Here is a 13,415-nt window from a genome sequence, read left to right as displayed (position 1 = left end):
GGATATTCCTATTTACTTTTTGTGACTGTTTTTTTATATGTAGACAATTTCGCAAAATGTCTTTTTGTTTGTATACGGCAATATAGAAATTTTAAAGACTCGGAGGTTCTAGAAAGTGATTATAATATATAGAGCGGATGTCTAACAGCTGTAGTTAGTAAACGATTTGATGTCATAGTGATAGTGAATACATCAGGACAGTGATAAATAACCAAACAGTGTATTGAGAATAAATTAGATGTTATTAAATGTGTATCGGGTAGGCAACTAAGAAACTCAAATCTCAGGAACGGAATATATTACAGCTTAAGAGAAAAAATTATAACAAAAATTCCTGGAAATTATTTTCAAAATTTTAGATCCACCACTAGAGGCCTACTTGGCAATATAGAATTAAAAAAGGGAAATTTTTTTAAATTTACCCTATTAAGTAGTACTTTATATACTATAATCGAATTATTCAACAAATATCTCTTTAAATGGCAGGTGGGGGAGAGTGGAAACCTTCTTATGGTAAAATTCCTATAAGTCCGGTTCTGCTTAGCCGATTTTTAATCACTTGATATTGTTTGAAAATTGTTGTCAGGGAATATAAAATATATAAAATTTAATCAATTCAATCAGCAACGTGAATGCTAGAGGGCGTTGTTTCATATATTTTACATGATTTCTTAAGATACCTCGGAATAGAAAAAAGATATAGTCGTGCGGTTTCCGCTATTTTAATGTTAATTTAGTTTAGTATCAAAAGACCTACTTAAACTTTTATGTTTCTATTTAAATTTGTAAAGAGAATATATATTTATGTAAATATGCCAGACCAGTTGCTACTTTTTTTTCTCAATTTAATTCTAATGGAAATAGCTGAGGGAAATAGTGCATTAATCTGGTTGGTTGATATTCTTAAATTCATTCATCAAATATAAGTCGTAGCACTCTTTAAGTCACTCCGCAATAGCTCATAATCCTCTACAAGGCTCAGATTCGTCCATCTTTGCTCGCACTTTTTATGCTCGGCTCCCAAGCATACCTATAGGTGCTCGACTCAATACATAAGAGAGCAATTCGACTTATAGGTGATCCAGAGTTGACCAGAATCTTGGACAAATTAGAGCATACAAGAAAGGTTGCTGAACTGATTCTTTTTTACCGATACTACTACTTCCGAAATGTCCAGTATAATCCCTTCTAGAGCAGTGTTTGCAAGACCTACTCGACAGGCAGACGTGGCTCATGAACACAGAGTTCGCCTGCAAACGCCAAGAACGTCAATTGATCGGGACTCATTTCCTTGAAGAAGTGGAAGCCTATGGAATCAGCTACCAAGGCACCGAACACTACAACCTACAGAAGTTCAAGATCAATATCCTCAGGCATCTCCATCTCGTATTCGAGTGGTGCCTGAAGAGAAGAAAAAATCATATATTAATGTAAAAGTTATTTATTTAAAATATAAAATCTACGCTAGAAATATCACATGCAATAACTCAAAAACAGGTTAAATTAAAAAAATATTCTTACATAATAACTAAAATGTTGATAAGCATTATCCAAAAGCTGACAAAATATAAATTTTTCCACTTTTCTAATATACCGGTCTCATCAGTACTGGGATCCATCAACATCCCCAAATAAACAAGATGCAAAATGGTAGTAAATGAAAAAGCCAACCTACAAATCCAAGACGCGATACTGTTTCTTTTGAACCTATGACTGCATATGTTTTTACATGGGTATACTCTGATACAACAGCTGAACGCTTTAGCAAAATAATCCCTAGTGGTGAATTGTAAGTAAGAAAATATTCCTATCAATATTAATACAACGGATACTTTGAATTCGAATCCATGAAGAAATGAAGATATGACGAACGTTGCTAATATGCCATAAAATTTTCCTAGCGGCAACCATGATCGGTACACATCTGAAAATATTAAAAATATCAAACAAACCTACAGATTAATGTTCTATTCATAATATTCATCAAATACTATTAAATTTGAGAAAATATGAAACAATTAAGTTATGCTCACATTTTATTATTCTGGTCCTTCGAGTCGGATAGGAACTTATAAAAGACCAGAAAGAGTAGACAGTTTTATTGTTAGTTATATAAGCATGGATATCATCAAAAATTCCAAATTAGATAAACTCCAATATGTTCATAGTAGTGTAGTAAATGGCCAAGGACCGTTAATCACATAGGATTTGATAGGCCCATCGCGATGGGACCAAAAGCCGATGTACTTTCAGAAGCCAATCAGGCGCTTTGACTTGAATCTTTTGATGTCATTAGGCTAACTGCGGGACTTGCCTTGAACTGCGTTCATGTGAGTGCTGGGCACTCTCAAATGACAGTAGAGTAGTGTCTTAGATGACCATCTCTGGTTGAAAGTCATTAGTCAGATGTTATACACTATTATTGATAATTATAATTTGTTTTTAGTCTGTTATGAGGATTGATCCTCTTGCTCAGCCTCTAAATCCTTTTCACCTAAATATAATATTCATTAAGGTCTAAATTTTTCTCCTATCCATGTTCTTTTATTTTCCTCTTTCTTGTAAAAAAAAAAGATTTCATCATCAAACCACTGATTTACACCACACCATAATTTCATTATCTAAAGAAAACCGCTTACTATCTTACTTTTTATATAAGCACCAATCCAGAGTAAAATAAACCAGGCATGGAGATGAATACGAGGACTTTAGGAATGATGGGAATCAACTTAAGTCAACATAAGATTTTCTTTTTAGGGATTGGGAGAATACACGTCATGGTACATGGATAGCACATTTTTATCCCAATTTGGAACTGAGGAAGCTTCTTTGAGTCCCAAAGGATTATTTATACATCATAGCAAAAGAAACGGCATCAGCCTCAACAGGAGCAACTGTTGGATTAGGTATATGGGTAGAAGGAACCAAAAGAATATGGAGAGCCGAGGACGTTCTCATTACAGCTGATAGTGGCAAAAGGATTTGGGATTGCGCGATCTAGAGGAAAGTAGGTTGCGAGGAGACTTGTGAAAACTGAAGACGACAAAAACTATCTCTAAACATCACTCATCAATTCGTTCAAGACTCTCTTGCACTCCAGGATTAACTTGGAGCCCACTATTGGGACTATTATGGCTTGTATGGCAGCTCTGGTATCTGAGCATATTGAGATTACTGTGTTCCTGTGGTGTCGATTGAGTATCGCACGTCCAAATTCCATCACAGTGAATACCAGATACCATAAGTTTGGAAGCAGGACTACCCTGGCTGCTATAGTTTTGAGACAGTATCTGAAATGTATAATTCTCATTAGAATGAACAATCACAAATTCACAATATTGTAACCTCCTGGTGAGCCAAGTTAGTTATGGCAATTGGCTGTGTAGGTCCCACTGGTGGGTCACAATGTCATAAACATGTTAATAGTAACTCAAATGAGAAATATACATTTTAAACATAAACATAAGTTTATCAAAGTTAAGCCACTGGTGATATTAATACTGGAAACATTACTATTCACCAAGACTACTACAGAAATACTTACAATTACACTGTCGGTTCTTTAGAGCCTTTCATAGGTTTATAATCAGCTTGAAGGAACATCAAGATTTAAGAGTTGAGAGGAAAATGAATTAAAACTTACATTTTTTCAAGAAATCATGCATCGGTTTGTTCCATGTAGTCACAACTACGGCTAAGGCAGAGGGAAACTCGATTTTCAAAGGATCTGCTATTTCAAAGTGCCATTTCTTCGGTTCATGCCAAATTTTAGTATTCTTGTAACCAGCTGCTAACATAGATGCCTCCGATAAAAAACTGATGAAATAATGACTAGCTCTGAATGAAAAAGCCTCTCTATAACTTTTCAACCACTGATTCGAGTCTTCGGGAATAAAATACATTGACCAACAATTAGAGAGCATGAGAAAGAACATTGATATCAATAAAGCCCTTGCTATTCCAAAAACCCACCATATGTTCTACAAAAATATATTTTATATTTATAACAAATAACACAAACGACTTTACCTTTTTTGTAGGTTGGTAAAACATTGCTTCGTACTCTTGAAAAGGTATCCAAGGACCAAACATAACGTTTGCACCACAAAATATGTAAGCATAATATTTTAAATGAGACGGATATTTTATAACACCACTTTCGACATCTTCAGCAAGCGAGATTAATTTCATACTAAAAATCATTATAACCCCCCTAATCTCCATCCATGTTTCAGATTTCAATAAAAAATACTGGCTAAAAGTACAAAACTATAAAATATGTGTACCTTCACAAACGAATTAAATCTTACCATAAAACTAAAATAATAATAAGAGTGTACTTCACTAACTTAGATGTACTGAAGTATTGAATTTTGTGAACATTATTCTTTTGGGTTGGATTATATTGCTCTTGTATGTAGCTACCGATTTTTAAAATAATATATGATGATGTAAAAAATATTAAAATAAGATACTTTCCTACATTTGATTCGAGATTACTAATCAAATAAATTCCACTAGCTGCAAAATATACATGCAATACTGTTTTCGGAACATTTACTGAAAAAAAATCAAATATTTGATAACTGTAGCAAAATTAGTAGGTGTTGTTAAATACATTATAACAACACTTACTTGTAGAAATTACGATTCCAAATGATAGATTAACTACGAGTATTTTGTATATGATATGAAATATACTGACAGAGGAGGGAATAACACAATATTCCCATACTTCTTGACTTGTTTCTTCAAAATATTCATGTTGATATAATGGATCTAATGAACTACAAATCCCAATAAACTATTAATTATACGTTAGGCTTAAATAAATCTATCAGTATACTTACTCCTCATGGTTTTGGTATACAGAAATAGACATGACTTAATAGATTTGAATTAATTTTTATAAATGTAAACATTTCTGTTTAAAACAATGTTTTCAATCGTGATTATGGCGCTAATTCTTTACATCATGGCCTTCGCTGGTGTGGGAATGGCGTTACCTCGGACCTGTTTACTATTACGCCTACGTAACAATATAAACATTCGTATATAAATTCTGTCTAATATTCCGTTGCATATAATTTTTATTGACTTCACTTGCGAACTTATTGACAGGTTGGGAGTTCAACCACACCCAAACGAGTCAAACGATGCAACACGAACAAATTCAACTTAACTTCAAAAATTGGGAATTCAGTTGAGGGCTGCAACCATCCCGGATATCCAATTCTTATCTTTAATATATAAAAATCTGAGTTGTTTTTAATTCGTAACTGCTTTTATTCATTATGCTCTTTTGGATATGTAGTTGATGCGGTTTTATTAATAAATTTATTTGTTGCTGAAATTTTTTTTATTGTTCTTAGCAAGAATTATTAATTTGGAGAATTGTTTCCGGGTATAGTTTGCTTAATTTTTATTCATTTTATTCATAAGGTGTTTCCAGCTTTTCCACTTTTTTTTTTAATTCACTTTTAACGTCTAAATACCAGTTATTCATATACTTCAACTGAGGCCTATACCACTTCGTTAGGAAGTCTCCTTTCGGGGAAGTAAGTTACAAATTGGTATCAAAAGAATTACATCAACAAGACATAGATGAACATATTGATATAAATGGGGGATCTGATGATTCATATGATAGTGACACCGATACAAAATATGAATATAAATATTTTTTTTCACACGAGGAGGAAATACAAGGTTACAGGTGAGGAAATTGTGAGCTTGTAAACTCTTGTAATTCTTCATAGGTTCTTTAGTCGTAAAGGTCTGTCTAATTCGGTAACGCGTGGCCACTGGTCCTTATTTTTCTCCATACCTTCGTACCGCAGCTAAAACGGGTCACAACCACACTCCTGAAATCTCCTCTGAAAGCGCTTACGGTCATAATGAGTCAATTTCTCACTATATCCCCTCAGACAAACCATACTTAATAAAAAAATAATCACTAGCAATGCTCCGGTATGTCCTCGCACCTCGAAGTGCTTCAATAACCTGACCAACCCCTTGTTGTCGTAATTGCTCAACAGATGGCGCTCACGTAGCCCTGCTGGGGCCTCGTGCACTCTTAGGACTGAAATATCCGTTTTTTTTTATTTTAGGAAGAAGAACAATTTGATAATTCTTCCCATAGACTCGAATTATCTGCTTTAGATTGAAAGGTAAATAAAAGAAAAGGGAAAGTTATAATATAATTTTATTAAATATTGCACATATGACACACTTTCTTAAATAAATATATATCTTTGTATAAAGGCATTTGCTAACATTAATAAATAAATACATAAAAATATAAATATACAAAATGTCAAAATTTAATAAACATTTGAGCACATGCATTGAACGTTTCAAGGGTTACGTTAAAAATATAAAATTCTGCAGTTTGGAATGAAGTATGGAATGGTTACTTCAAATATATATATATATATATATATATATATATATATATATATATATATATATATAAAAATCCAATTATTGTCTAACATTTAACGTTAGATGAAAAATATATTTATTTATAACGTGTTTGTAAAAGAGTCGAAACACTATTGGCTACAACTCGTTGATACACCGTCTGGTCCTTCGAGACGGATATAAATATCCGTCTCGAAGGACCAGACAACGTATTTATGAGTATTTGTATAATGATAGTAGTAAACATTGAATTCAATACAAATATCACCAATGATTCTAAAAGTTAAATGTTAAAAATTATGTCCACTGCAATTATTTTATGAGAAAATGTCACTATTGTAACAACAAAACTTTATGAGTCATTAATATAATCAAAATTGTAATTAATGACGTGATAAAGTAAGCATATAAAAGAAGAAAATTTTATGTTGAACACAGGAACCTCTGAAACCTGAAAGACCTTACCAAAAATATTCAAATATGAAATGAAGAATTAAATAAAAATTAATCGGAAAAAACGATAATGGTAAAAATAAAACCAATGGGGTCGTTAATATTAGTTGGAACTAGAACAATTTAACGACTTCAAATAATTAGGGGTAAAAATGGATTCCAAAGAAATGAAGAAACAGAACTATTAGAATGAAGAATACAGCTTATATATACCACAATATCAGGAGTACATAAGAAAGAGATAACAATGGCAGTGTATAACTCCTAACTTTCGGTGGTGAAAGCTGGATACTAAGAGGCTTGAAAGTAAAGTACAAGTATTCGAAATAATATTCTAAAAAACAAAATATAATATATAAAAGGAAAAGTTTAAACCTCAAACCGATACCAGAATGAATTTAAACGGTACAGACACCTATGACAGATAAAGACTGAAAGACAAAGAAAGTTTGGGAGACAAGAAGACATAGAAAAAGCTCAGAGGAAGACCATCAACCAAATCTCGCAGGCAAAGGGTTAACGAAGACAAAAGGGGTGACCCTGACAGTGGATAAGAGAAAATTGGGGGAACTAATCCACGGGACAAATCGACTATAACAAAGCGACGAGATTTATCGTCAAACTTATACTAGAATGAATTTAAATGGTACAGATACCTAAGACAGATGAAGATTGAAAGAAAGTTTGGGAAACAAGAAGACATAGAGAAAGCTCACCATCAACCAAATATTTCAGACAAAATGTCAACGAAAATAAAAGCGACTGGTTAAACGTCAAACAGATACTAGAATGAATTTAAATGGTACAGACCACCTGAGACGGATGAAGATTGAAATACAAAGAAAATTTGGGAGACAAGAAGACATAGAAGAAGCACAGAGGAAGACCATCAACCAAATCTCGCAGGCAAAGGGTGAACGAAGACAAAAGCTGTGACCCTGATAGTGGATAAGAGAAAATTGGAGGAACTAATCCACGGGACAAATCAACTATTGAATTTTTAAAACTTAAGTGTAGGAAGGCTTAAATATCATACATATTATGTATTTAATTAATCAAATTCAAGCCTCAGTTTCAATAATTTGCAATGAACAATAACAATATTGTAGTTACAATTAGATTAAAATATGATTCGAAAAATATAACAATATATATTTACATAAAAATTATATTATAAAAATGAATAATGTCACTTAACACTGAATATATTTTATTATGAAATGACACGCAATGCCAATACCTCTTTTTCTTTGTTTCATAATAATTTATCAGTTGACTAATTACAAACATGTTCCATCTAGTGAGAACTGATCACAACTATATTTTATATATCAAAATCCTACTGTAATAAAATTAACCGTCATCATAAATCAAGTGACTTTCCATAATGGCAAGGTAAGTAAAATTGTTAAAAGCTCGAATTTCTTGAAAAAAATTACTATTTTTCCAATTGAAATAACATGGCTTTCACTCTCCAAATTTGTTTTAGCAAATTACATAATAATAATAAAATGGTATTAGTCGTGGGTATAATAGTGTCACGAATTGCACCTTAAGAATTAATCTAATTAAAGTTAACAAATCAAATTAAGACTATCGTTTTAGACCACTTAAACAATAATTAAAAACAAATGTGAAAATTAATTCCTTTGACATAAAAATTGTGTTAATGCATCTCAAGTATTGTAATATATTCACAAAATACCACTCGCCACCCACTAAACTCACATTTGAAATTCAAGAGACCTCACGCTAGAATAGGGCAACTTGTGGGGAATTCAGTAACAATTAGGGTTGTTACTGGGAAGACAAATATAAAATCTAGATACAACAAAATATACTGTGAACAATAAAAAGCCTATAAAAGATACTTATTTGCAAAAATAATTAATTAGTCCTAATTTTATCTAAACTTTTGACAGTTACTACTACTAACAACAAAGTGTAAATTGATATTGGAATTGGTTATTTCCTAGTGATATTTAAAAACTAATTAAAACATAACAAGTATTTGAAATTGGTTAAAATGGGATTTTAAAATGTAGGAATACTTTTTTATTGCACTATTAAAAAAAATTCCGAGCGTACCTACTAAACCCTCTATAAAATATCAGTAACTATCATTAAAGAGATAGAAAAATTGGCACAGAATGAAGATTATGCGAGATTTGCTTTTGGTAATAATTCTCTAACATTCATGTAATGAGTATCGGATGTAAAAAAAGTAACTAATTCATTGAAGCTTGGTCGATCTTTTGCTTTGTATTCCCAGCACCTCAGTATCATTTTGTACACGTCATCAGGACATTCTTTCGGCTTTTCTAATCTCACCCCAGCTTCTATTAACGTTATTGCCTGCAATTAATACTCACAATCAATCCTCAGATACTAATATATCAAGAATTAAATAAATTTTAATTAACAATATATATATATATATATATATATATATATATATATATATATATATATATATATATATATATATATATATATATATATATATATATATATATATATATATATATATATATATATATATATATGTATATACATATGTATATATATATATATGTATATATATATATATATATATATATATACATATATATATATATATATATATATATATATATTAAACTACACATCGACTGTTATCCTTACCTCAGATCCCTTCATGTCACCATAAGGAGAAGCCCCAAATGAGTACATTTCCCAAATCGTAACACCAAAGCTCCAAACGTCACTTTTATGCGAAAATTGACCGTAATTATACGATTCTGGAGCGTACCATTTAAGAGGCCATTTTCCCCCTTGTAAAGCACTAGAAGTAAATAAAATATTTAATCAAAACTGAGATGAAACATTGAATGATTAAATACATACCTGTAATATTCATGACCTGTTCCTAGGGCGCGAGAAAGTCCAAAATCACTTATTTTAGCTTGCATCTGACTGGCAAGCAAAATATTTCTCGCAGCTAAATCTCTATGAACAAATCTATTTTCTTCCAAATATTCCATTCCTTAAAAAAATATATATATTATAACATACTGTATACCACCAATATACCAACACTCACAATTACATTATATGGTCTTTTGAATATTCTATAGTGGAGTAATTGGAATCATTGGTGATATTAACACTAGACAAATTGTATGGTCCTTTGAGCCAGATATGATTCTATAGAAGGCTCGAAGGACCAGATAATATAATAGTGAGTGTTAAAAATACATACTACATTTCACTAAGCTGGAAAAAACTGTTTGCTTCCATTCTCAATTACACTGCCTTGCCTTTCGAACTTTCATATCCGGCTCGAAGGACCAGTGTAATTTCGAGCAGTTATAGAAAATACTTAAAAATAATACTTCTCTCTTCACATAATGCTTACCTAACTCACATTAATTATCCTGGAGCATGAAATACAGAGGATACATGTTGAATGTTTTCAAGAAGATATTAACATATTTGTTGGAGTGAATATTGTAAAAGTTACTTACCGCAAGCTATTTGAGCAGCCCAAATTTTAAATTCGAAATTTGGATTAATTTTATCTTTATTAACGTCAACATATTGCAATATTGAACCGAGGGGAACTAGTTCTTGTACCATCAATAGTGGAGGTCCTAATGATAAACCTATTAGTTTCACAATGCAGTGATGGTTTAGTTTTACCATGACCTGAGCTTCACTTAAAAACGCTCCTCGATTTATTTCCATTTGTTCATTGTGGAGAATTTTTATTGCAACTTTTACCAAATCACCACTTTTATTCAAGTAAGTACCTTAAATAAAATACGAATAAGTAATATTAAGCTTTCCATGAGTCCAATCCGGCTCGAAGGACCAGATAATGTAAATATGAGAAGTAGTATGTTCTGGTGATAGAAATAAAGTGCAGAAAAATGTACAACCAACTAAATTCATGAATTGCCACACATTTGGCCATCAATTTGGAGCTTAGAAGATCAAAAATCAGTTTCGAGATATATTATGCCTTGATAGGCGTTTCTTTGTTTGATTTAGAACGTTATTTTCAAAAATTATTGGATAATACAAAGATATATGAGTGATATAGTTCATAAGTACTCAATACAGATTGAAGTGTTTCAAATCAATCAGATTCTAAACATATAAAATTTTACATTAATTAGTTAGTTTTCAAAAATGAGGTTTTCACTGGAAATCCTCCCCACATGTCACATAATTTTAACAGATTGTTAAATAAACTGGGGTATAAAAAAATAGGAGTGGATTAACTCAAAAATTGCTATTGGAAAACAGCATCAAAACTACCAAAAAATTACTTACATGCAAAAAATCTTTGAGAAAGAAAGGAGCTAAAGAGTGATGAGAAAATTTAGTAGATCAAATTTTAAGACAGTTAAATTTCTATAAATACCTTCATACACTGAAGCAAATTCTCCTTCTCCAATAAGAGTCCCTTTTGTCAATTGCTCTGCAGGGATGTACTCATTTTCGTTTTCACAGTAGTTATTGTTATAGGTATTCGTTGTTATGAAATCACTTGTAAATGAAATATTTGCAAATTGACTAGGAAAAAGTTTATTATGAGGTTCATCAGGTTTATGAACAGGTTTTGGCGGTACTTTGAGGCAATTTTTCTTCTTGTTTGGCTTAGGCATTGTGGAGAACTGAAAATAAATACAATGAACAGTAAAAATTAAAATTTACTATCATGACTTAAAATCTTGCGAATACTTACTTCAGGTACAGGTGGTTTTGGTTTAGGGCGAACAGGAAATTGTAATACTGTTGGTAACCCATCAGGCATTAAACTATAATGTTCAACAATGTGCTCCAAAGAGTCCAAATATGGTCCATCATCAATAAACAAATATCCATCCTGAATATTAATAAATAGAATAAATATATAAAAATACAAATATCACAGGTTTTATTTACTTTATTGTGGATAATGTAATTGTAAAATCCATCATCATTTAATAAAGTCAATACGTCTTCTTTATTTCTATCACTAAATCTAACTAAATAGGTACCACTTTTTGTACTGCACATCTTAATTATCATTTCTGCTTCTTGTCTGTCTAATGTTCCATGGTACCACTCACTTCTGTCTGTCCTCTTGGGAGAATATTTATAATTTTCTAAAAATATAAATATAGTTAAACACAATTTTTGTACCAGGTAAATAAACAAGATTATTTACTTAAAATGTCAGCACAGTCAAAATGGTTGTTCATGAGAGCTAATTGTTCAGGCGTCATATTATTTTTATTCCTAGGTCTAGAAGGGGCATTTAAAGACAATAATTCCATTACTACTTCCTTGTGACCTCTGCTAGCAGCCTCATGTAGAGGTACCGCACCAGTTTCTGTGTTCCTAGCTTGAACATTGGCATTTCCTGTTTGAACGAGAAGTCTTACAGTTGATGGAAAGTTATTTTGACAAGCATACTGAAATAGAAAATAAATATACAGAAAAATTATGTATTATTAGGAATAAAAAAATTTGTCTTACATGCAAAGGAGTGTATCCTGCAGAATCTCTTAAATTGACACTATATCCTTTTTCAATAAGTTTCAATAAAATATCATTTTGTCCACTTATACTTGCTAAATGCACTGCTGTCTGCCCATCTTGATTTTTTGCATCATGAGGATAATCTGTTTTTAATAGTTCAGAGACCACTGTATAGTTCCCTTGATCTGTAGCTCTATGAAGTAAATTTGTACGACCGTGTCTTCGAGAATCAGGTGGAGGAGGATCTTTTCTAATATAATCAGTTAAGACTAGATTTTCAGGGAGTTTATTTGGGGTCATAAAATAGTAGTCAATAAGGACTTCCAAACCGTGGAATTTCAGATATTCATCTAACAAAGAAGTAAATCCATGATTTATTAATTAAAATTTTAAAACTTTGAAAAAGATATTTATAAATATTTATCATAATGAATGAAAACAATAGCTCACCTATAGAAAAAAACGCATCTTCTGCATGTCTTCGTATTTGGAAATGGCTAACTTGGTTATTATGATAAACTGATAAAACATAATCTCCAGACGAGGAGTTACTATCCCGAACAATAAATAACCCGTCCTTCCTGCCATCTAAAATAATACATGGAATGAATATATGACTTATAATTTGATTCATTGTTACCTTGACATAAAAGGTTTTCAGCTTCCTCTCTAGTCAGTTTACCATGAAACCAGTGAATATCCTCATCTGTTTTCGTTGGTTTATTCATATTTATATATCAGGTTCAATTTCCATGTGTTAATCACTAGTTTTCATTATTTCAAATATATAAACTCGCATTACTTGTATCTTTTGTACCATACCATCACAAAACAAAACAGAAGTGACACAATTATTCAGTTAACAGTCATTATTGTCATCATTACTGTCAACTTTTTGTGGATATTTTTAAATTCTTTTATCGTCTCTAATAACACTCCAAAACAACTTATGAATTAGAAAGTTGGGAATGCAAAATTCATTTTAATGATGTTTTATTTGATTAAAATCTTCTTATTGAATTCAAATA

At 31.4% G+C, this 13,415-nt stretch overlaps 2 protein-coding genes across 3 annotated transcripts; both read right to left on the bottom strand.

Moving 5' to 3' along the window:
- Nucleotides 1–281: 281 nt before the first annotated feature.
- LOC130903801 (protein-serine O-palmitoleoyltransferase porcupine) lies at nucleotides 282–5,057 on the bottom strand. Of its 2 annotated transcripts, XM_057816140.1 has the most exons (7): nucleotides 4,851–5,057; nucleotides 4,636–4,787; nucleotides 4,311–4,560; nucleotides 4,030–4,255; nucleotides 3,644–3,980; nucleotides 1,522–1,924; nucleotides 282–1,401 (listed from the first exon to the last, which is right to left on the bottom strand). In XM_057816140.1, exons 1-7 carry the CDS (start codon nucleotides 4,880–4,882, stop codon nucleotides 1,338–1,340), a joined length of 1,464 nt encoding a protein of 487 aa, XP_057672123.1. In that variant the 5' UTR covers nucleotides 4,883–5,057; the 3' UTR covers nucleotides 282–1,337. The 2 variants fall into 2 exon arrangements, with proteins under 2 accessions (XP_057672123.1, XP_057672128.1); XM_057816145.1 differs by having other exon boundaries at nucleotides 282–1,924.
- A 2,973-nt stretch (nucleotides 5,058–8,030) lies between these two features.
- LOC130903789 (tyrosine-protein kinase Shark) lies at nucleotides 8,031–13,304 on the bottom strand. The gene is made up of 11 exons (XM_057816116.1): nucleotides 13,028–13,304; nucleotides 12,838–12,975; nucleotides 12,385–12,737; nucleotides 12,074–12,320; nucleotides 11,809–12,011; nucleotides 11,609–11,749; nucleotides 11,285–11,537; nucleotides 10,383–10,667; nucleotides 9,763–9,901; nucleotides 9,541–9,700; nucleotides 8,031–9,231 (listed from the first exon to the last, which is right to left on the bottom strand). The coding sequence occupies exons 1-11, from the start codon at nucleotides 13,113–13,115 to the stop codon at nucleotides 9,034–9,036; spliced, it is 2,205 nt and encodes a 734-aa protein (XP_057672099.1). The 5' UTR covers nucleotides 13,116–13,304; the 3' UTR covers nucleotides 8,031–9,033.
- Between the last annotated feature and the right edge of the window lie 111 nt (nucleotides 13,305–13,415).

This window comes from Diorhabda carinulata, chromosome 1, assembly GCF_026250575.1.
Source record: "Diorhabda carinulata isolate Delta chromosome 1, icDioCari1.1, whole genome shotgun sequence".
NCBI classification, from domain to species: domain Eukaryota; kingdom Metazoa; phylum Arthropoda; class Insecta; order Coleoptera; family Chrysomelidae; genus Diorhabda; species Diorhabda carinulata.
This window is presented reverse-complemented; position numbering and strand designations above follow the sequence as displayed.